Source organism: Canis lupus, chromosome 10 (assembly GCF_011100685.1).
Source record: "Canis lupus familiaris isolate Mischka breed German Shepherd chromosome 10, alternate assembly UU_Cfam_GSD_1.0, whole genome shotgun sequence".
NCBI lineage: Eukaryota > Metazoa > Chordata > Mammalia > Carnivora > Canidae > Canis > Canis lupus.
In genome coordinates, this window is record NC_049231.1 from 38,376,683 (window position 1) to 38,401,406 (window position 24,724).

Consider the following 24,724-nt stretch of genomic DNA (forward strand, 5'->3'; position numbering starts at 1 on the left):
TCTTGCTTTATGTTCTGCACATGTTTGGATCTTAGGAGCTCCTGAAGGATACAAGTGGGGAGAATGATTCAGGATTGGCCCTTTTTGGAGAAGGGCGGTTTCACTTGCCTTCATTCAGCTCATTCTGTGCCTTGGGGACAGTCATCTAACCCTGGTGTTTCATTTTTATGCACTTATAACATGGAATGCTGTGTTCTTTTATACTTGGCAGGTAATAGTACTTTTTAAAAACAGCTATGAGGAATTGAAAGAATTTCTTTCAAGAGATAGTAGCTTCAGTTGATGAGCCACCTGGAAGAACAGATGTTTCCAGGTGTGAGTGTGAGAAAGTGACCTCTGGGGAGGGATTGTCCTCACGGAGGAAGGGCAGTGACAGTGGACAAACAGGTGCACCCTGGAGGTGGGGCAAGGTGTTCTTTCCCTCCCTTTGATTCAGAAGGGCAAGGAGTGAATTTCAAGGGAATAATCCATGAATTTCTTTGAGTTTTTAGTTAAGCTTTCTATTTTTCTAACCAAAAGAAACTAGTGCCTTTATAGCAGCACCAGCAAACAGTTGAATCCTTTTATTGTATCTTTTTCAGAGTCTAAACATCTTGGAAAATGAAAACAATTTTGTTAGGGTAGTGAGACCTTGGAATTTTATTCTTAGTATCTTTGAACATTTTTATACTCTTTCTGAAAACAAATATGCTGTTTCTAAATTAGAATTCAGTTGACATATGTAATATAAGTGATCTGAGTTTCGTTTATTTATCTATTTATTTATTTTTAAAGGTCTTATTTATTTCATTTCGGGAGGGAGTGCTCACTTAGGGGTGGGAGGGGCAGAGGGAGAGGCTGGAGAGAGAATCCCAAGTTGACTCTCCACTGAGTGGGGAGCCTGACATGGGGCTCGATCTCACAACTCTGAGATCATGACCTGAGCCCAAACCAGGAGTCCCGATGTTTAACCGACTAAGCTACCCAGGCACCCCTCTTTATTTATTTTTGAAGGGTGAGCAGACAGCCGTCTTATATCAGCAACAGAAGATTGAAGGGGTAGGATGGCTCCATTGGAATCAAGTGAAAGAATCACATTAATCTGATGCTCTCAGGGGCCAGTGACAGGCCTTGTAGAAATGGTTACTAGCCGTGAATGATAAGGGCCATAAATGGTGGTTCTCCTTGTAACTTGCATGCAGCCAAATCAGGATCTTAGATCTCGTCTGCCTCTTAGGTTTTTTTTTTTTTTCTTAATTTTTTATTTTTTTAAAAGAATTCTGATTCTTTGCTCTCCTTAGTCCCAATACACCTTAATTATTTAAAAGACATAATTTCTATCCTAGGCTCTCAAAGCAATGAAAAGCCCCCTCTCCCTGCCTCTGCCACTGATGCAGGTGCTGAAATTCAGGTTGAGGAGTGACTGACTTTGATAATGCTACTGTCTTGCAATGAGGCATGGGAGGAGGATAATCTCCCCATTTTGTAGATGGGGAAACTGAGGCAGAGAATGGTTACGTGACCTGCCCTGGCTCTTAATCTGGTACTCCATGGTGGTGTGGAGAGACCCAAAGGAACCCGAAGGCTGCACCTACCTCATTTCGTAGCTTCTGTGTTGACTTTTAGTGACATTTGTCCTGAAAGAACGTTTCACTTCGAAGCAGTCCCAACGAGGTACCTCCAAGGTGGAGGGAGCAGGAAAGTATTTTAGGGGACCCCACTCCTGGCATTGCCCTTGTCTTAGTGGATGGTTGACTGGCTTCTGGTTCTCCCCTTTGACCCTGCTGTGCAAAACCCCTTTTTCTTTATGACTCTAACCTGGCTGGTGAGCATGGTGGGCCCAGGTGGCTACTGGGCAGCTTGTCTGCCCTGGAGCTCTTCAGCCTCGATGCCCTTGCTTGGGTAGTTGGAAGGCAGGTCCTTCTGTCCTAGCAGCAATGTCCTGTCCAGGCCAGGTGCTGAGTTGGCAATGCTTGCAGCCCTTCTGAGCCAGAGTGGCAAGTCTTGTACCTGCACCTGCCTGGCTCACCTGCCCAATCCCCCACTACTGAGCACCTGAGGCCTTCTGAGCCTCTAGGGCACCTGTCCCCCATGTGCTCCAAACACTTCCCCCACCCCACACACCTGCCACTCACTCTTACCCTTCCCCCTTCCCATACTCCCACCTCACTATATTAGTCCTGGTACTCCCCTCACTGTCTGCTCACTTCCCTCTTCCTCTCTGCCCCCCCCCCCCCATTCTAACCGCTTTGTCTAAGGAACACCTCCTCACTATCCTCCTATCCCCTTATCTCCTTTCCTGCTTTCCTCCCCACTCCCCCATCCAGTCCCTCCTACTCCCATCTCTTTCCCTCCCTCCCTCCCTGCTCTCACCCGTGCAACACCCCCCCACACACACACACACCCTGGTCTGGCTCCCCACATATGTACCTTTTATCTTGTTCTCTGGGACTGTGCCATCCCTGACAAAGGCTGTGGACAGAAGCCTGGCATTTTCCAGCCTGTTAGGGTGACGTGCGGACACAGCCGTTGGACAGCCACCCCAGCAATGGAAAACCAGCGCACTCATCTCAAGCACACCTGGCTGCAGTCTTGGTGATGCCCGTGGGCACTGTGCTGGGAGATGTCCCTCCTCAATCCCTCGTGTACCTTTTTTCCCTCTCCACCCTTTCAAATACAAAATGAAAAGGCCAACTTAAAAGCATCATCAAGATTTTTAAAGTTCCCATTTAAAACTAAATAATTTGTAAATAGGAAAATAGTGTACTCAGTGTGGAAAAACTAGAGAATGAAATACAAAAATAAAATCCTAGTTCTCACAGTTTTAGCATATTAAACTGCCTTCCCATACAGAAATAGTGATGTCTCTTCATTTTTAATGAGGGCTTTCTTTTTATAGTAAAGTTTTATAATTTCTTTTATACAGGTTTTATATTTGTGAAGTTTATCAGGTTTCTCTGTAGCATTCTGATCCAGTAGCAAATACGTTATTAACAAAGCAACTTTTTTTTTTTTTCAAAGCAACTTTTAACATCAGGCTGCAAAGTTACCCCCAAAACAGTATTCAGTTTTAAAAATATTTCTCCTTTGTGCTTTGCACGAATCCTTATATATACACATATTCTCTTTCTGTCTTGCTCTTACTCATAGTGTTCTACTTTCCAAAAAAGGTTACTACACCTTTGTGTGTTACGTCATATCTTCACATTCTGGATTTGGTCATACGATGGCTCCTTTCTTCATTTATTATTTTTTTAATTTTTATTTATTTATGATAGTCACAGAGAGAGAGAGAGAGGCAGAGACACAGGCAGAGGGAGAAGCAGGCTCCATGCACCGGGAGCCCGACGTGGGATTCGAACCCGGGTCTCCAGGATCGCGCCCTGGGCCAAAGACAGGCGCTAAACCGCTGCGCCACCCAGGGATCCCCCTTTCTTCATTTAGAAGTTGTGCTGTGCAGTCTGAATTTTCCTTTTCTTCCTACCTACTTTAAAAAAAATTCTTTTTTCTGCTGTTCTTTGCCTTCAGCATTCTGAAAATAGATTTATCAGCATTTACTCTCAGAACTTCATCAGTGGTGTCCATTGGAATTTAGTTGAAAAAGGAAGCGCATGTACAGAGCTGTTGCCCTGTCAGTTTTCAGCAGATTCATCATCCACTAGGCAGCAGATGTTTATTGAGTGGCCTGCTCTGTGCTGGGACTGGAAATGTGTGCTTTCTCCTGACTTCTGTTTCCACTAGGAAGTGGGAAGTGATTGGTCAGAAGGGAAGAGCATGGACGGAGTCTATTTCAGAGTGAATCCAAGGGAAGTGAAGTCCCTGATTGTGCTGTAAGCTTCCTGGGCTGTATGTAACCCAGGTGGTAGAGGTGGTACAGGCGATGCTTTAATCCCTGCAGCCTGAGGCGGGGCTGGGCTGGGCTGGACAGGATTCGCCCTTTGTTGCTCTCCTTTTTCTTTAATGAATGTTTCTTCTTGTCAGAAAACTAAGAAGATGCCTTTATTTGGTAGCCTCGGGGGACGTCTATTTTCATTTTCTACTGCCGCACTTGCTTAGGTTGGGCCTACTGTCTCTTTAAGTGGGTGAAAAAAAGCGAAAAAAATAATGTGGCAACTTCTATTCTTGCTAGGTATACATCTATGCCTATATACGCCTATATACATCTGTTGGTATCTGTGAAGTTGCAGGAGAGGAGAAGGGGAGAAGGAGAGTCCACTTCTTGTCACTTCTGTCTCTTATGATTTGAAGAATCTCATGTTTGCCTTCTGGGGTGGTCTGGCATTTTTCTATCTTTTTTGTACCTGTTTCTCTAAACTTGATACTACTGTCTAGTACAGATTAAGCAGCTTTTGAATGTTTAATTAAATAGTAGTACTGTGCAGTAGAACTTGAGAATATGTTTGAGTGGAACATGCTTACAGATGTATCGGTGTCCTGTTGTGAAAATGCAAAAGTGATTTTCTCAGGTGAAGATTTGGAGACGGAATGCATCTTAATTCCAGCTGCAAGAAACAGACACACATAGACGTTATGACATAGGGTAAATAGCTTGGTAGCTTTCTGTTGGTAGATGGTTGCCTCTCAGTACTGCCTTAAATTGAAGAACCTGGAGGAAACCAAGCTTTGTGGTTAGGAGTAAGTTACAGTTTGCATACTAAGGTGCAGAGGGCATTCATATCTTTTATGTGTTTTGGTACTGAGTTTTACATCACAGTTTTAACAGTTTAACAATATGGAAGCATTTGGAAGATGCCTTTCCCTCTTCTTCCTCCTTCCAGCTAACCCTGTTTCCCTTCCTGTCAGTCACTGGTTGACATTTTAGTATATATGAATGAGTCTGTATGGTTTCCTCTGCATTATGAATTCGTGAAATATATTTAGGTACTTTTAAAATGTGAATGGTTTTATACCACGGATTTTTCTGTGATTTGCATTTGTACTTAATATATGGAGAAGAATGGTAGATGTATATCATGGGTTGTCCTCACTTAAAGGAAGATTTTGCGTGGCCGAGGCTTTCTTTTTTTTTTTTTTTTTTTTTTTTTTTTTAAGATTTTATTTATTTATTCATGAGAGACACAGAGGCAGAGACACAGGCAGAGGAAGAAGCAGGCTCCCTGTGGGGAGCAGGATGTGGGACTCAATCCTGAGACCCTGGGATCACGCCCTGAGAAGGCAGATGCTCAACCACTGAGCCACCCAGGCATCCCTCAATGGGAGAGCTCTTTTCCTTCAAATTTGTTCTTAGAGCCTTTTTGAATAAAAGTGACACCTATTAAGGATAACTCAATGTTTTAGAATTTTAAACCTTTACCTGAAAGACTATTTTGGGTTTTCAAGGTCAGTGTGTGGAATTTCTGTTGGAATTTTCATTCTGCATAGTGTTTATGTTGCAGAGTAAATACATGGGATAGAAAGAACAGAAGATCTTGACCTTGACCTCAGAGATCTAGTTGGGGAGGGGCAGACAGAAGCAGGTATAAGGCTCTGCAGTGGTGTGAAGGGTCAGAGAGGGCATCTGAGGGATGAGAAGGCACATGTAGGGCTTGGAAAGACCATAGAACAGAGCCACCTGGCCCAGAGAGGTGGAGGGGTAGGGAAGGCCTCTGTGAAAAGGTGAAGAACGGGGCAGGATTTGAAGTCAGCAAGTGCAGTGCACTCTGACATGGGGGTTCAGTGTTTGAACATGGGGGAGGGGAGCATGAGAGAGGGCAGTGAGTCATGGGAGGTGAGGCTGGAGGGGGCTGCAGAGGGGTACTTGGGCATCCTGCCCAGGAGCATAGGAGGAGCCCTGGGATTGGCTTCTGCTTGGAGAGGGGACTCCTCCTAGGCCTCGAGCATGGGGTGCCAGGGGGGAGCACTGGACAACCTTTGGGGAGAAAGTCAGATGCCGTGATTATGCCAGGGCTTTGTGGTACAGAGTGACAGTGACACGGAGTCTCTGTCCTTAGGTGTGCCGATTCTCATCTATGATAAGGTGCTGATTACTTCATAGTTGGGAAGCACAAATACAATGTAAGAATCGCCCAGTCAGGGATCCCTGGGTGGCGCAGTGGTTTGGCACCTGCCTTTGGCCCAGGGTGCGATCCTGGAGACCCGGGATCGAATCCCACATCGGGCTCCTGGTGCATGGAGCCTGCTTCTTCCTCTGTCTGTGTCTCTGCCTCTCTCTCCGTGTGTGACTATCATAAATAAAAAAAAAAAAAAAAAAAAAAAAAAGAATCGCTCAGTCAGTGGGGTAGGAAGGCTGGGGAAGATTGCTTGTTGTATTCAGAACTGCACTGACCTGCTGGGACAGTTGATGGAGGTGTGGGGGCCAGGGTGCTGGGGATGAGGGCATCTTGCAGGGCTGGCATTAGGCATTAGGGTGGGGGACGATGTGTCCTTGGAACCCTTCACATGGGGGCAGTGGAAGAAATTCTGGAATATAAATATATACACACACTTTCTACCTCAGCCTTTACAATGTGTATATCCATATATATGGGGAACTGGGGTGCATGCTCAGGGGTTTCGATCACTGTAGCCGGCAGTCAGGATGGTTTGGTGAGCTTGGAAATCTTGAGCAGGAACATGGCAAAGCCAGCAGCTTTCAAGGCGGGACACCTGGTGCCTGCCAGGTGAGTGAGTGAATGAGAGTGCTACATGAAGGTGGAGGAAATGGGAGGGCAGAGGGGGAGGGTTTCTGGTCCTGGTGGTGCAGTGGCCAGAGCCCAGGGTTGGAGTAGGGCATGAAGCAAAGGGTCGGGCCTCGTCAGAGCTGGCCTGGGAAGGGAGGGTGGGCACATCTAGAAGTGTGGAGGGAGTGTCCGCAGGTGGCTTACTTGGACATTGTTGAACTCTTGTCCTCTTAACAAAACACGGGGTGTCCTAGGAGGATTTGAGCATGGCAGAGCAACAGAGGTTGGCGGTTTCCTGCAGTCTCGGATTGTAGGTGAATCGGCGTCACCCAAGGGCCTCATTGAAACCTGAGGATAGGGATCCCTGGGTGGCACAGCGGTTTGGCGCCTGCCTTTGGCCCAGGGCGTGATCCTGGAGATGAATCCCACGTCGGGCTCCCAGTGCATGGAGCCTGCTTCTCCCTCTGCCTATGTCTCTGCCTCTCTCTCTCTGTATGACTATCATAAATAAATAAATTAATTAATTAAAAAAAAAAAAAGAAACCTGAGGATTTGTGCCTCACCCAGAGGCCTCATTAAAACCTGAGGACTCGTGCCTACCTGGAGTTTCTGATTTAGGCGACCTTGGCAGGCAAGAGGATCTGCATTCCTGACAAGGTCCCCGTGACGCTCCTGCCACCACTCCCGGGACACACTTTGTGGAGCTCTGTTTTAAATAACCTTTTGTCCTGTGTGTGGATCAGAGGGTCCCTGTGGAAGAGAGTTTGTCTTATCCAGGCTTTTAAACCAGAGTGGTGGAGTTCCTTGACACGATGGTTGAGTAAATGGTTTTGGATTCTGGGTTTTTCTCACTTAGCAGTTTGGGGGATTTTAATAGGTCACCGTGTGCTTTGTAAGCCATGAAGCTGCCATGCCTGGAATGGACAGAAGCAACTCTGTCCTCTTCAGACCTAAAAAACTGTATTTCAGACTTGCTTTTTGTGAGTTGTAGAAATTAAAATAATGCAGAAGGTATAAAGACGTCTTACCCCAAGTCTCTCAGATTTCTTCTGTGAAGGCACTTTCATGTTTTTTAAGCATGTATATAGTTTTTAAAAGGAAAAAATTGATTCTATTAAATTTCTGTTCTAAATATCAGCAGTTTTACATGTAATAAAGATTCTTAAAAAAAAAAAAAAGATTCTTTGGAGGACCATATGTCTGCTGCAAAGCCCATAGTTTCTTGCTTTTTTAACCACTTTGTAAAAAAAAAAAAAAAAAAAAAAAAGGAACATCTTGGGACAAAATTTTTTTTCCCATGGGAATGGCAGTACATTTTATTAGATAAGCCTATGAGAATGTGTGAGTCACTTAAAGTGTTTTATAGCTGAAGTTTGGGACCTGCCAGCGGGGATGGCAGGGAACACAGGGCAGGGCCTAGAAAGTGCTGCTGTCCTTTCTGCTTCTGGAGCTTGCCTGCCTCTGCAGCTTAGCCCAGAGTGGGACTACTGTCACAGGGAGATCTCAAGCAGGTGCCCTCCGTTTGGCTTGTGACGCTTGCTTGTTACTGGTGTCTGCTCAGCCACCCCAACCCTGGAAGGGTTTCATGACCTTTTCCTTGGACAGTTTTCATCATGTCTAACTGCCTAGGACAGTCAGGGGCCTGGCTGGCTGCAGGGTGCATAGTTTTGGGCTAGGCTCCTTCAGGTTAGGCAGGAGGCAAAGATCCCTGTTCGGTGACTGCTGCCCTTTGATATATGATGCTGCCTGACCTTGAACACCTAATTCTTTCAGCGGGAACCAGAGACTGAATCTCCCTCCTTCAACACATCTCCCTTTCTTATTTGAAGAATTAAAAACAAGAGTAGCTCTTAATTTGGACCTTCTGCTCCACTGAAACAACTCTTTTAAAGCTTTTCTCATTACAACAGTAGTGTATTTAAAAAAAAAAAAAAAGTAGGGACATCTGGGTGGTGCATGAAGATAAGCATCCCACTTTGGTTTCGACTCAGGTTGTGATCTCAGTGTCTTGTGGGATTGAGCCCAGAGTCAGGCTTGGGACTTTCTCCCTCTGCCACTCCTGCTCATGCTCTCTCCCTCTCTCTCTCTCGTCAAATAAATAAAATCTTTAAAAAAATAATGTATATTTTTGCCTTCTTTGAAAAACATTTTAGTCTAGCTGCTTCAAAGTTTACCTGAGGGCAGGCAAATATTTGCCATGTTCTGGTACGAAGATTGTTGAGGTTCATTTGCGCTAAGCAAGGGTGCATCTTTCCTTGGCACGTTTACTAGTCAGTTCAGGTGAAGGCAGGCAGCCTGGGTGGGGGGAGGAAGGGTTTCTCCAGGTTGCAGTCTCCATCCAGGCTTTCTACCAAGGTCTGTGCAGAGGTGTGCTTTGGGCACAGGGAAGAGTGCATATGCACTTGGTAGGGAGTGCGTCGGATGGGGAGGACTTAAGGCCTGCCTCCTCTCTAGGTTAAAGGGTTGGGGACACAGACATACTTATCTGTTTTGATTCAGCTTATGTTTTTGCTGCTTAACCCACTACTTCAAAATTTAGGGGTATGAAATAGCAACCATTTTATTTTGTTTACGAGTTCATTGGGTCAGGAATTTGAAATGAAACAGAAATATCTCAGACATCTGTTTCATGATGTCTGGGACTTCAGTTAGGCTGGAAAATTTACTTCCTGGGGGTTTCTTTGCTGGCACATCTGGCCCCTGAGGATGGGCTCTGCTAGGACTGACTGTTAGCACCTGCACAGTACCTGGCTGTGACCTGTAGAGCCAAGGAGTGGTCAGACCTCGTCCACAGCGGCCCAGGCCCCTCAGAGCAAGTATGCTAGCAAACTCGAGGGAATAGCACTCTGTCACCAGCTCCAAAGCCACATGGCATCACTGCCAGCCTCCCCTGTAGTGGAGATGGTCACATGAGTCCACACTGATCCCACTTCCTGGCAGGAGGCATGTCAAAGAATTTGGGGACAGGTTTTATAGTGCCACCAGGGAGGCACTGTGTGAAAAACACAATGACACCATACATCTCTGCAGTGAGGACTTGGCACAAAGTGAGTCATAGCTTAGACGAGGCGTTCTGTTGTAGTTAACACGCTCAGAAAACCTGGAGAAGAACAGTAAACAGAGTCACAGCAGAACGCGTGCGTCAGTGTTGCTGTGCTTTAGCGTTGCTGGAACTTACTCTGCCAGTAATACTCCTTTTAAATGAGCTCCAGGTGCCCAGTCTTTGTACGGGGTTCCTGATCTGAATGCTTCTCTGAATTGAAGTGTTCTTGACCTGAGCAAGTGGGGATTGGAATTGCTGTTCACTCTTTCAAGACAGGGAGCATCTGCAGCATGCATAGAGGCTTTGCTGTCCCCAGAAGGGTTTTATGACCTCAGTGTTCCTCAGTTTTAGGTGGAGCACCTGCCACACATGGGGCTTAGAGGTTAGGGGATTGGCTTAGAGGCCAAGTTTAGGAACAAAACCAAGATGCCTTTTCCCATTGGAGTTGGGGGTGACTCTGGGGCTTTGGAACGAGGCCTTGCACTTGTAGTGTTGGTGGAGTATGGGGGGGGGGGGTGACTGGTCGTGTGACCTTGAGCAAATCCCACAAGACTACTCTTGGATCTGGTCTTCAGCTGTGAAATGGAGGTGATTGCACAACCTGGTGACTAGAAACTGAGTGGAGCTAAGAAGGCCAATATGCAGGAACCAGCGGCAGTGGTACTGGCATCGTTGTGCTTACTGCTCACATGCCTTGTCCTTGTCACATGATTCCCCATGGCCTGGCTGGATGCAACAGTCAGTGCCATGTTCCATTGAACCTCTGACATGTTTGCCTCAAGTAGGTGCCCTACCCACACCTCTAGCTGGTGCTGGCCTTCCTGGCTCCGAGGCTCTGCTTCTACTTGCCTAGTAGACATCTTCAGCCTGGATCACGACAGGTTGCCTCTGAGGGAGTGTGTGCTAATCTCAGACCATTATCCCCTCCCCTCACTGCCTTCCCTCCACCTCTGGTGTTCTCATCTCCTAAGAACACCCATTCTCCACCCCATCCTGGTACACTGCCCATGCTCTTCTGTCCTCTGCATTCTTGACCCATCTGTCCCTCACACCCCTGCTTCCTGTTAGGCCAGAACACAGCTGCCCTGAGCCACACTCTGACTGATGATTGTTGGTTGTCCACTCCCCAGGAGCCCTGCTGTCTTGGAACGAATGCTAGGAAGAGGAACTGTTGGTGCTCATATTGGGTGCAGCAACAGAATCCCCATGGGGGGCTTGTTAAGGAAACCTTCTTGGTCCATCTGGGCCTATCCCTTCATCCTTCCCTCCCTGGGATATTTCTGCTAGCATTGGCCTCCCCACCCTTCTCCTCTGAGTACATCATCACAGGCCAGGAGACACCCCCTGCGTATGTGAAGCCTGCACCCCCCTCTCCCCAGGTCCGTGACCTGCTGCCTCCTCTCTGCTCCCCAGGCCTGGTCAAATGCAGCCTTTACTTCTCTGATATGTATTACATATAGGTGGCTTTTGGCAGTTCTGCCTGTAAGGACAAGACTTCCTGCACTAGGATGGCACCTAGTCATTCTGGTATCCCTTAGAGAAGGAATTGATAAGCAACTGTGGCCCATGAGCCAAATCCAGCCCACCCTTGAGCTAAGAAAGTTTTAACAATTTTTACATGGTTGAAAGAAAGTCAAGAAAGAAATGCTGCTTCATAACACATGAAATTCAAATTTCTATATCTTTGAATGAAGTGGCATGGGAGTGCGGTCACACTTTTAGAATTATCTATGACTCTGTTCCCACTTCAGTGGCGATGTTGAGTAGTGGCTCTAGAGATCTTATGGCCAACAAAGCCTAAAGTATTTACTCTTTGCCCATTACAGAAAAAGTTTGCTGACTCCTGCCTTAGAGCCGTGATTCACAGTCATTTGAGAGAGCGTTTTATTCATGCATTGATTCTTTCAGCAAATACTGAGTGACCACTGAATATTGTGTGGAAGTATCTCAACGTCATAGAGAACAGCCATGAACAAAATAGTCTTTGCTGTGTTGGGGCTTCCATTTTCTTGGCTGGAAACATACAAGCAGAGATAGATAGATAGATAGATATGTGGATATAGTATGTGGTGGTAAGTGGTGTGAAGCAAAAGAAAGCAGGTTGAGTGTGGGTAGGGAGGAAAGAGGGTGTGTGTGTGGGAGCATTATTAGGGATAGATTGGTCAGGAAGACCTCATTGAGCTGATACCTGAATGAATTGGAGGGAGGCAGATAAAGCGGTATTTGGGTAAAGAGTAAGCATGAAGAGTCTGAGGCAAGTTGGAAAAATCACCAGGGACCGGAGTGCCTTGAGCCTGGACCGTGTGACCCGGCAGGTGGGCAACAGGTGAGATGTGGCTGTGGCCTGCCACCAGATCCCTTAGGATGCAGACTCTCCCCCTTCCCCAGGGGGCACAGTCACCTGGGTCACTTGAAAAATGCCATACCCAGGCTCCTCTGCAGAGATCCTGATTCGGGAGGTCTGAAGTGTAGACCTTGTAGGGCCTCCCAGCCTCTGAGATGCCCAGATTTTATCCCTTTGGAACTGGAGAAGGCAGACCCAGTGTACTCTCCCACAGCCCCCCTGCCAATTCCTAGTCATTGTTAGGTCCTGGAGAAACTTCAGTCTAATGGGCACCATGGAGTTAGGAGCTTTTGTTGCAAGACCTCCTAAAGTGCTTGGCTCCTAGCAGGGGCTCAAAATATAAAAGTTTGTGTTTTTAAAAAGAGACCTGCATTTATGTTGGTGACTGTCCTCTCCTACTAGACTTCATGGGCTTGCTGTTTCTCCTACTGCCCGGTCTTGGAAGGACTGTTCATGATGTGGGTCAGTTTCCCATTGTCTCAGGAGTGGCGGGCACTCCACCTGTTCCTGCCTGAGCGGGCTCAAGCTGTTTCCCCTTGGGGCTCCAGGTGGACCCCTACTGCTTCTTGTCATCTGAGCCTCGCCACCGGTGGACCCCTACTGCTTCTTGTCATCTGAGCCTCGCCACCTTCTCTGGCCCACCTCTCTTGGGGTCCTCCCTGGCCATCATGTTAGTGGATGAGCAACGAAAGGATTTTGGCAAACATCGAAGACAGAAGGCAAATCCTGCATGGGATCTCCATGCAGTCACACTTTCTAATATCAGCAAGCTGAGTTGGTGAGCTCTTGGCCTCCTGGTTTGTAGGATGCCTGGTTGTCAGTGCTTGCCTACAGGCACACCGAGTATACTGTGTGTGATAGAATTGTGTGCCCGTCGGGCTGGGAAGTGCTTTCCCTAACTCACACTTCTTCCTATGACTTAGGATAAAAAAAGTACATGTACTTTCTAGGTAAAAATGGTGGTCAGAATGCCCAACAAAAACATGCTAAAACACAGTGCAGCCTTTTAGAATATACAGGTGTGAAACAGAAATGGTAGTTTTGTTTGATTCAGTATCATAATAATAATTAAAATAGGGTAATTTTAGGTAATTTAGGTAAAGGGCTTTCTGGGGACGAATCTGCATCTTCTGTGCAGCCTGGTATTCAAGGACACATAATCTGTCCCCATTTGAAAACATTAGAAAACCAATGGTCCCCTGAAATGTCAAGCTTTTATGGAGGATTTTTGAAAGCTTTGTATGTGTGGTTTTGTATGGACTTTCAAGGTTTTCCCCCCTAGACTTCCTGAAAGTCATCAGGAATCTGATGGAGACCCACAGGTTCCAGGTTGAGAAATTATGTTCTACAAGGATTTGTCTCTAGTGCTGTCTGATTAATATTTAAGTAATCACATTAGACTAATAGAAACTACAACGGTGTTGAATGAGCATTTTAATATGTTCTTTGTTGGAGAAGGACACTCATTTTTAATCATACCCTTAAAAAAATCACTCAATTTTTTTGTCCTAAATGAAAATTTCTGTGTGATAGATTTTCCTGGAACAGAGTTTCCTGGCATAGCATGAAGTCTAGATACAGACAGAGAATTGTGAAAGCAGTGTGCCTCATTTTGCGTGTCAATATTTTTAAAATAAAAATCAGAATAAATTAAGATATCTTGAACGCTGTGTAAGGGAATTTGGTTTTAAGTTCTTTGTCAGTGATGGTGAATGATTATCTTTTTTTTTTAAGTACTTCTCTTAATACCGAGTCCTTGTATAGCACATAATTGACTTCATTTAGTTCCATTTAGTACAGGTGTCTGTAGAGCACAGCTCTTAGTAATTCCCAACGACCCCCTTGTAACACTGTAAGGTGAGTCAGATTCACTTAAGCAGTTGCAAAATTCTAAAAGCAGTGTTAATTTTTAATAATGTTGAACTTGTAAACTCTGTGCTCTACAAGGTTGCAGGCCAGTCAACACAGAACACTGGGAGCAGGGCTCCATAATCGTTGGGAATTGCTTGTGTTTTCCCCCTTGGAATGAGTCTGCAGTAATTCAGGAAGTTCTCCTGCCTGCTGTTTGGTCTGTGCTGGGTACCAGTCCTTTTTGTTCTCCAAAGCAAAGCAGACCGAGCCTTTGAGAGTTTAGAAGGAGGCCAGAAACTCAACATAAAAACATCTTCAAGATTAATTGGTCATAACACTTCTGAAGAGAAAAAGTACAGGATACGCACAGGATAAAAGTAATAAAGTGAACACGTTCTTCGACCTCCTTCTTTCAACTAATTTTTGGGTGGCTGGCCTACATGTGTTGGGAGCTGCAGATGTGAATCAGAAACCCCTCATCTTGCAGGGAGACTCCCCTGTAAACTGCCAATGAAGAAGTGTTGTAGTGAGTGCTGTGACAACACAGGGCTCCTAAGGTTCCCCTGGGGCAGGCAGGGTGGTGGGGAAGGCTTTCCCAGGAATGTAATGCTTAGGTGAGGTATCTACACTTCTGGCCAAGGAGAGCACTGGAGATGGAGCTGCTTCAGGAACGGTGGAGGCTGCAAGGGGGTGGAGGGTTGGTGGTACTGGATGGGGAGCCTACATAGAGGTCTGTTTGATGAGGAGGGGAGATGGGGTTCATGAAGCTATGGGGTGTGGTGGTGAACTGGAAGAGCAAGATGAGTTTGCAAGTGCAGGGAGCCAATCAAAGAAGTCTGACCCACAAGAATAGTTTCGGGCTTTAACCGTGTATGGCCATTATTACCTGTTTATAAAAGGTGGCAATGATGTGACCCTAGGCCTCATTCCCTGGGGCAGATCCCAGGGCCTCCCCTGCTTCCCAGGGGAGTGACGCTTGCCCAGAGGACCAGTTGGAAAGGGGAGAGCACGCAGAGCCCTGGTGTTTATACTTCAAGGAGGCAGAAGACATCCAGAGAAGGGGGGCAGCCTTACATGCCCTCAGATGGTCTAAGGGGTGATAGAAGGATTGAGAAACATCTCTGAGACAGGCATTTCATTCATTCATTCATTCATTCATTCATTCATTTTATTTATTTAAGAATTTTTTTATTCATGAGAGAGACACACAGAGAGAGAGGCAGAGACACAGGCAGAGGGAGAAGCAGGCTCCATGCAGGGAGCCCGACGTGGGACTCGATCCCGGGGCTCCAGGATCACACCCAGGCTGCAGGCGGCACTAAACCGCTGCGCCACTGGGGCTGCCCGAGACTGGCATTTTAAACTGACTTAAGAAAAGACTAAAAAGGAACTAAATACAATGGAATGATTTGAAAAGGTTGTCAGAAGGCATTATGTACCCTGAAGGCACCTTCAGGAATGGATAGCTACCCTCCTGAGCTTCCATAGCCAGAGAGGGAGAACTTCCTGGTGTGTTTTAACAGAACCCTGAAGCCAAGAACAGACGCTCTGTTTATTTGAGGTACACAGTGAAGTGGGGCCTATGGGGCTTGGCACCTGCTGGTTTGCCCACAGTGCCAGCTGTCTGAGCTGAGCACCAACCCACGTGTCCCCAGGTTGTCTTGGGGGGGCATGGAGTTCAACAAGGGTTTAAAAATCTTTCCCTCCTTTTTAAAAAGCAAGATAAAAACAAAGAAGGAAAAATAAACAATTATGTCGCCATTTAAACAGTATTGTGGCATCTTCGGACAGTCTTCCGATTCTGTGTGGTTCTTAGTAGCAGAAGTCCTACTACATATATATTTTCTCATCTGGAATTGTCATAACTGCATTACCATGTTACAGCATATTTTCATAACCGTATTTTTTAACAAAATTGACATGTAACATTATATACAATATTAGCAAGATATAATTGACATGTGTTATAAATAGTATTATGTTAATAATATATAATGCTACATTTTAGCTTATATAAGTTAATAGTTAATATCTCCCTATATACTGCTGTATAAATACATGGTATATGTTACATAAGTCTAATTACCATCCCTCGCCACACAGTTAGACATTATGTATGCGTGTGATGAGAACTTTGACGATTTGCTCTTAGCAACTTTCAAATAAGCAAATACACTGTTGTTAGCTGTAGTTACCATGCTGTACATTATATCTCCAGGACTTATTTATTTTAACCACCTTCACCCACTCACCTCTGGCAACCTCTAATCAGTTCTCTGTATTTCTAAACTTGGTTTTTTTTTTGTTTTTTTCTGTTTTAACATTCCACAGATAAGGGAGATAGATCATAGAGTGTTTATCTTTCTCTATCGACTTATTTCACATAGCATAATGTCTTTGAGGTCCATCCATGTTACCCAAGTCGCAGGATTTCCTTCTTTTCATAGCGGAATAATATTCCATTCATCTCTCTCTCTTTTTTTTTTTCTCCAATTCATCTCTTGACAGACACTTGGGTTGTCTGTGTCTTGGCTGTTGACAGTCATGCTGCACTGAACATGGGAAGCAGATACCTTTTCAAATCAGTGTTTTTGTTTCCTTCAGATAAGCATCAGAAATGGAATTGCTGGATCCTGTGGCATTTCTGTCTTTAATTTTTGAGGAACTTCTGACTGTTTTACATAGTGGCTGCCCCAGCCTAAGTTCCTGCCAGCAGTGCACGAGGCTTCCCTTTTCTCTACGTCCTTGCCAACGCTTGTTAGTTCTTGTCTGCTTGATAATAGTCATCATGGTATTTAATGGCTTTATGATTTAATTGAATGACTATCATAATTTATATATATATTCCCCACTTGTAGGATATTTTGGCTTATTCGCCCCCCCCCCTTTTTTTATTGTAAGTAAAGCCATGATTTGTAAAGACAGCTTTCCTGTATGCATGTATGTGTATATGTGTGTGTATGTGTATGTGTATGTGTGTGGATTATCCTGAGGATAATACTCAAAAGTAAGCTCACATGGTCTAAAGGTATAAACGTTTAAAAAATTTTTTCGTGAATAAAGAACATAGTGTGGACTTATTTTAATTTCTCCCATTTCTTGCTTATTTGCCACTTTTCAGTTATTTTATTACTATATTGTGTATCAGTTGCTTACTACTCCATTTGGAGAGGAATGTGCTTGTATGGAATCAGCGATATGTGGTTTTGGAAACTGAGTCCTAGTCAGTAAACATTTGTTAAACCCCTACTAAGTACCTGATGCTGACAATAAGAAGATGCCTGGGAAAAGATCCTAACCTGAAGGCCTTCCCAGGCTCACAGAATCACTGTCTCCAGGTTGGGGGTGGGGAGGAGGGTTTTGCATTTGCTCTGTCATCTTTTTCTAGTTCTTAAGAGCATCTGGCCCTTAGGAGGTATTGAGTATTTGGGGAATGACTACAGAAGGGCCTAATAGGAATGAGTACAAATAAGAGAGACATTCATTCACGGGAAGGGTTTCTTTCTCTGTCTGGTAACTTCATGTGGCGGCACATGGCCTGGTATTATGTTTTTACAGTCATCCATGGCAAAACTTCACTGTTGCAGCTGGGCTGGTTATGCACATTTATTGAGCACCAGCTGTGTACACATGATAACCCCCCCTCCGGTGTCTATAATCAAAGAAGCAGGCCAGCAGACAAGAAACTGGATTATAAGAGAGATGTGGGAAGTGCTGAGAAAGCATTTGGGCGTCCAGGTGAAGTTAAGCCACAGAGTCAGGCCGTTGTCTAACCTCTCTGGGTTTTGGTTTCATAGACATTTAAAGGAAAAGACTGGACTGAGCCCTAGGATCTCTTTCAGGCATGCAGTTCTTTGATGCTTGTGACTGGCTCTTCCTCAAAGGTTGGGGACATACTGTTTATTGAAACACAAGCACAGCTGAACTGCAGACCTCCAAAAGAGGTATTCCAAAATTAAAGAGATGTATAGGATCCTCTTTTCACTTATTTTTTAGTAGGACTTAATACTTCACAAGTATGCATTCTGTTGTCTTCATGAGCTGTAATTTAGATTTTGTAGAGTACTTGAAAATATTGGTTGAATATTAAAATTGTATTATTTGGAATCCTTGAATGTCTTGAAGTTAAATATTGACCTCTTTTTCTCTTCTTTCCCTTCCAGCCGTTTGGGGCAACTTCGTTAATATGAGGTAACTGTTTTTAATAACTTGAATACTGTGGTTTGGGTTTATAGACATATTTCAGTTATTACATATATACTGTAGATGGTATGGGTTAACTGGAGGATTTTAAAAATGAAACTGAGGGTTTGGTTTTTTTTTCCTCCTCTCCATTCACACATCTAAGCTTGTGTTTTTTCTTATGGATTTTCTCAAGGAATACAGGTGATTTTACTATTTATTCAGGTAAAGCCCATCTTTACTGGCTGATTCTTCTGCATTGCCCACTGCAGGGTCCCTTCCCTCCTTTTGTACACAGGAAGGGGTTGACCCTAGCTTTTAACTGGCTAAAATGTGTTTGTGTTTCTGGGTGGCTTGAACAAACACATGGTGGGGGCATGCCTGTCCAAAGCCTTTTGAGAAGGGGGCTGTCTTAAGGAAACCGTGGCTGGCCCCTGGCCTGGGAGCAGACCACTGAGTCCTGAGGCCACCTGTTTATCTCAAATTCCGAACAAGGAGCCTTCTGGCCTGCATGTGCATTATTTGTGCTTTGTGATAAATGTAACAGGGACACCCAGAAGAGTAACATCCTGTGTTGATATTCTAGAAAAAAAAACCTTAATAAGCATTCATTATAATAACAAATTTGGCGCTGTTAGAACAGTTTTGCATTTAAAGACAAATTCGTTACACTTTTTATTTCTTGGTAGTGAAAATAAAAGAGCAGCCATCACAGTTGTGGTGCTTGCTGTGAGCTTGGAAGTTGAGTGTCCCTGCACTAGGCTACTAGGGTAAAGGGTTGCTGTGCTCTCACCAGGCTTTTCATATTGAGTAGGTTTTGCAAGGCCAGTGGGGCGGTGTTGATCGGACTCCTACCACCAGGGCGTGTCTCCTGACAAAGACTTCTGTGTGTGGCTAGGAGGGGTGCTCAGATCCCATTTAAAGGAACTCTGTTTTTTCACCTGGAAAAGCTCCATTTTGCATCAAATTCCCAGGAAAGCCCAGCAGAGAAACTTGGACTCCTATAGACACACTTCCTGCCTCTAATTTAAAATCCCATGTTGAGTGTAACATGAAAATGAGATTATTTTAGTGGAATAGAAATAACTCTTACAAGGTAGAAGTGAGCCTGTGAGGTGAACTTGAGATTTCCCCTCCATTATCTTCCATTTCTCTGGTGCACCCCTTTCTGGAGGAAATTAGAACCTGGGACTGATGTTTGGGAAGGGGAGCAGAGATGGTCTGCAGCCTTTGGTTTGTGCTGTCATTTGTTCAGAAATAAATCTTGAGGTCATCAAGCCTCTCAATGGATCTCAGTTTCGCAGCTTTCTACTCAACAGGTCTATCCAGGAAAATGGTGAACTCAAGATCGAGAGCAAGATTGAGGAGGTTAGTTACTTTCCCATATTTTGCTCCTATTTTTTTGTTAAGGTTTGTGAATTTCGGTTCCTTTGTTTGTGGGGATATCTTTATTGTGGCAGGCTGATGCTAACCCCTGATTTTGAAAACCGCCCTTCAGAAAGGACTCCCTTTTCTATCTGTTTCCCTGTGGATGCACCTCTGTGTCAGTAGTTGTCCATTCTATCAAGGTGTGATGTACTAAATTCTACCTCTGAGGCAGAATGGATATAAAAGTTTGTCTGACTTTTCAAGTGACCTTCCCAGAATTTCTTAGAGAAGGGGAAGTGAGGACCTTTACTCTAGGGATGGAGGCAAGTGCCAGCATCCACTCGCCCCAGCAGATGCTGGAAGGCAAATCTGCTCAACTCAGACACTGGGACTTGTCCACATGCACAGGTGGGGAACCGCTCACCTGCTAACTGAGAGCTTGCTCCTCTGGTTGATTATATACCTTCTACTTCAAAAGAATTGCTTATGTTTTTAGTCAAATAATTGTAGATACAGGTATACTAGTGCACAGTGGGCCATGGGAGGAGATGGGGAGTCAGTCATTTTGATCTGAAGCCAAATGTTGTAGTTGATGGGGATGGCCTTGGATTGCTCTTGTCCTTCCATTGTTGCTCCTGGTGTTAACACAGGAAAGGGGTCAGCCTGCCCTCAGTCCATGTGCTGAGCAGGTGACAGGACGTGGAGATGATGTGCAGAAACAAGAGGCTAAGCTCTGTGGCAGCATTTCGGGGATTCTTTCATTCCTGAAAAGAAGAGGGTGGTGTTGGTCTGCCTACTTCTGTGAGCCTCAACCACTTTGCGTGTAGTAAGGAAATTAAGAGGTTAATTTTCCCAGAGACTTAAGTATCCTTGGAGAAAGAGCTCCAGCATGCAGTTTAGCATCTCAATTCTTCACTTGTGATTTGATTCGCCTGGTATAACTGAATATCAGACTGGAAGTGGATAGTAGAAGAAATGAAAATCTGTTTTGCATAATGTCATGCCTGTGTAGAACCTCAGAGGGTGGAAGTGGTGGAGGACTGTCTTGGCTGCAGAACTGATTTAGGTTATTTTTGTTTTAGATCGTTGAACCACTAAGAGAGAAAATCAGAGATTTGGAAAAAAGGTATGTGCACTTTTGGTTTTTTGGTTTTTTTTGAAAAATGCTTCTATCTTACGACTTTAGAAGGTCAGTATCTAATATAAATTTATTCCAACTGTGTAATTAATTCATTTTTAAAATTAATTCTATAGTATGAAAGATATCAGGCACTTCCAACACAGGAACTTTTTTATAAGAAGGTAGATATATACTGTCAAATTTGGATATAGTGTTTTACAACCTTTTTTTTTCCTTTTGTTGTTATGAACTATTTCTGATGAAAGCTATGAATTCTTCCTAGAAAAAAACTTATTTCTTAATTTTAATAAAGTTACTTTTTTCAGGAGTCTTCCTGAAGCCCAGCCACACAGATCCTACATTAAAAGTCCTTCCTCTGTTATCTTCTGTCAGTTTGATTTCTACAAACAATAATGATCTCAACAAATGTCCACATACATTTTTTTTAACTCCTCTTTGAATATGACACTCAAATAGGCCAAACATTAAAGGAAGAGAAGATACAGGTGTGTGGAAACCTTCCTTTTCCAAACCCTGTGAATTTCTCCATTCCTGCAAATTCGTGGCATACAGGTTGAGGCGAAGCCTTACCTTCTTTCAAGTTATGCAGGGTGGTGAGGTGGTTTCTGGCATATACTGATTGGGCTGAGAGAATTCCAGAACAAGAAAATAAAGCTGGAGGGCCTGAAACCTAGTATTGTATGTAAAACTCTGAGAAATTAGGGTCAGTTATTTGTTTGTCACCAGGCATCAGGAAGGTTCCAAAATGGAGTCCAAGTAAAGTGGCTGGGAGGGAAGAATTGTATAATAGGGTGGGAACTTACTTGAATCAGATCCCAAGGCAAGTTGCTCCTCACCTTTTGCTCTGGCGTTCCCGCCGGCCCTCTACCTGCCCTGTGTAGCTCTGCCGCACCCACATTCTCTCTCTCTCTCTCAAACAGTTGAGCTCTGGGCGCTGGAACTTTTCCCTTGAGTTAATCTGGAAAGCTGGGTATCCAGAGTGACAGTTGAGTCTTTAGAAGCTTGAAAAAGAAAAGTCAAAACATTCGTTCAAGTTTACATGAATGTTCAAGTTTACATGAATGTTTTTCTTTTGTTTTTTGTCTTTTCTTGGGACGAGTTTGGATGTTGTACATCGGCATTGTGTGAGCCTTTTGTCAAGCCCAGATTAAAAAGGAAGAAATGGAGAGCAGATTTTTCTTTGATTTTGGTGTTTTCAGTAAATAATTTAGTCAAAGAGAAATAAGGGTGGAGAAGAGCCATCAAACAAAATGTGTTCATTCATTTTCTTCTTATCCTCTACTGATGGCTTATTTGCAGTGAGGCAAACTGTTAATGTCAACTCTCACTGGACTAAAAGTTATTTTTTAACAGATCAAGTTAAGTGGCATAAATTTGTCATTTGTACTTTACATTTTTCTCACTGTGATCTGGGCTGAAATTAATACTGCTTGTAACGTTTCATTGGGTGGGAGCCAGAAATTCTGCCTTTGGTAAGACAGGAATAATTTGAAAGATTTTAATGGAAACTTAAAAAAAAAATATATATATATATATATATATATATATATATGTTTATGGTAAGAATAACTCATCAGGTTTTTTTTTTTTTTAAAGATTTTATTTATTCATGAGAGACACAGAGAGAGAAAGAGAGAGAGGCAGAGGGAGAAGCAGGCTGCATGCAGGGAGCCTGATGTTGGGCTTGATACCGGGTTTCCAGGATCACGCCCTGGGCTGAAGGTGGCGCTAGACCGCTGAGCCCCCGGGCTGCCCCATCAGGTTTTATATTTCCCCCCCACAAAAAAAATTACCCACCACTGATATTTTTTTAGAGAGGAATATTTGTGAAAAGTGAATTAGTTAGATAACTTCCCTAAAACAATGGTTTATATAGGCGATCTCTTGATCTCTTGATACAGGAGAGTTTTATGATTCCTTTTGATACTTTGTTGATGTTCTTTGTGCTTTTTAAATTGGAAAGTAAAGCACAAGTGTGAATATAATCTTAAGGAATGTACCAGCGACTCATTCTTGTCAAACTGTGAGAGTTACCTTTAAGATAAATACAGAGGTTAAGTGTTTTCTACTTAGGACTGCTTTACTAGTTACTCATCCTAAAATGGTTTTGGTCTCCAGGTTGGTGAGCAAGTCAGGCGACAGATGAACCCGGGGTTGTTGTGTTAGCTAGAAAGTCAAGTAGAGACATGACTGTGGTAGAAATTGATGGAGCTCTGTCTGGTTTTATTTTTCCTGACTGATTTGTGTGATAAGAATGATCAAATAACCATCTTGACGTGAACAAGATACGGATGTAACTGGACCATGTTGTCTTGATGTGCTTGTCACTTGGGGGTAAAGTGACCCCCAGGAAATAGGAATAAAACATTTTGAAAGGTAAGGATTATATGTATGTGAGGAAAGAAATGGGGGTAATGCCATTCTAGAAGCCTGAATAAATGGGTTATGTTTTTTCTCCTCTTTACCACACCCCCCATTTCTTAACAGTTTGCCATTTGTTTGATTGCATTTCAGTATCTTTAAATGTTCTGTAAATAGATAGAAAGTAGTGATAAGAATTTAAATTCTTAGTAAAATTGCTTCTTACTGGCTACCTTAACAAATAGGAGGGTTAGAGTCTGGAATGGTGTAAAATAGTTATTAAAGGATTAATTGGTGGGGGGGTAAGAAAAAATCCATTATTCAGTTCCTGCTTCATTCACCTCCCTTGCTTCTCTCTCTCACACTCAGAAATGCAGAATGCAGGCTTCACGTGGGCAGGACCTTGTCTTTCTACGTTGTTTGCTTCTGTGTTCCCAGCGTGTGGCACAGAATAGGTGCCCAATAAAAAGTTGCCGAATAAATATATGGATGAGCCAGGATGCTGCTGCATAGGGTTTTGACCTACTTTAGGCCTTTAAAGAAGCTGATATCTCTCCCTTGCCCACTTTGCCTAATGCTAGGAAAGCGCAGGAGGGAAGGGCTGAGTGGCATGCTGAAGGAGTGGCCCAGCGAGCACCATGTCAGAGTTACCTCACAAAGTCCCCTTGGTGTTATCTCAGTGTCACTTCATACGTCTGCTCACGCAGTCCCTTCAGAGTCACATCACACAATCACCTCAATGTCCCCTCACACAGTCACCTCAGCGTCACTTCACACAGTCCCCTCAGTCACCTCACATAGTCCCGTCAAAGTCCTGTCACACATTCCACTCACATAGTCGCCTCAGTGTCCCACACAGTCACCTCAGTGACACCTCACACAGTCCCCTCATGCAGTCATGTCAGCATCACCTCATACAGTTCCCTCAGAGTCACCTCATACAGTCCCTTCAGTCACTTCACACAGTCCCTCATGCAGTCACATTAAGTTCCCTCACATAGTCTCCTCACGCAGTTCCCTCAGAGTCACCTCATACAGTCCCCTCAGTCACTTCACACAGTCCCCTCATGCAGTCCCCTCAGTCACCTCACAGTCCCCTTACGCAGTCACTTCAGTGTCACCTCAGTCTCCTCACACAGTCGCCTCAGTGTCCTCTCACAGTTCCCTCAGTCACTTCACACAGTCCCCTCATGCAGTCCCCTCAGAGTCACCTCACACAGTCCCTCAGTCACTTCACACAGTCCCCTCATGCAGTCACCTCAGAGTCATACCTCAGTCACTTCACACAGTCCCTTCACGCAGTCACCTCAGCATCACCTCACACAGTCCCCTCACACAGTTGCCTCAGTGTCACCTCACACAGTCCCCTCAGTCACCTCACACAGTCCCTCACACAGTCACCTCATACAATCCCCTCACATAGTCTGCTCATGCAGTCCCCTTAGTCACCTCACACAGTCCCCTCACGCAGTCACCTCATACAGTCCCCTCACACAGTCACTTCTGAGTCACCTCACGTACTCACCTCAGAAAGTCACCTCACACAGTCCCCTCATGCAGCCTCCTAACTCTGTCATCTGTGACTGCGAGAAGGCAAGCAGTGTGAAGTGCAGACTGAGGAGCCTGAAGGAGCTTAACCCTGGTCTTACTTCTGACTTTGTGCACCTGACTTCTCAAAGGAAGAAACGAGGATTATGAGGGAGTTCTCCCAACAGTTATAACTTGGTCACATATGAAATCTGATACTTACTACACGTTGAAGAAAAACGAAGTAAGAAATCCAGCCAGTATTTTCGTTTTTTTTTAAAGGTTTTGGCACACCGTGTTTGAGGTAG

The 24,724-nt window shown here is 44.4% G+C and overlaps 1 protein-coding gene across 3 annotated transcripts in view; it reads left to right on the forward strand.

The window, feature by feature from the left end:
* The window catches only part of UXS1 (UDP-glucuronate decarboxylase 1), a 93,625-nt gene that overhangs the window by 9,403 nt on the left and 59,498 nt on the right, over positions 1-24,724 (forward strand). Inside the window, exons 2-4 of one of the 3 annotated variants that reach the window (XM_038550877.1) lie at positions 18,001-18,028; positions 19,324-19,387; positions 20,470-20,513. In XM_038550877.1, coding sequence (XP_038406805.1) covers positions 18,001-18,028; positions 19,324-19,387; positions 20,470-20,513 — 136 coding nt within the window. Of the gene's footprint in view, positions 1-18,000; positions 18,029-19,323; positions 19,388-20,469; positions 20,514-24,724 lie in introns of those variants that run through there. The other 2 variants (XM_038550878.1, XM_038550879.1) reach the window with 2 other exon arrangements.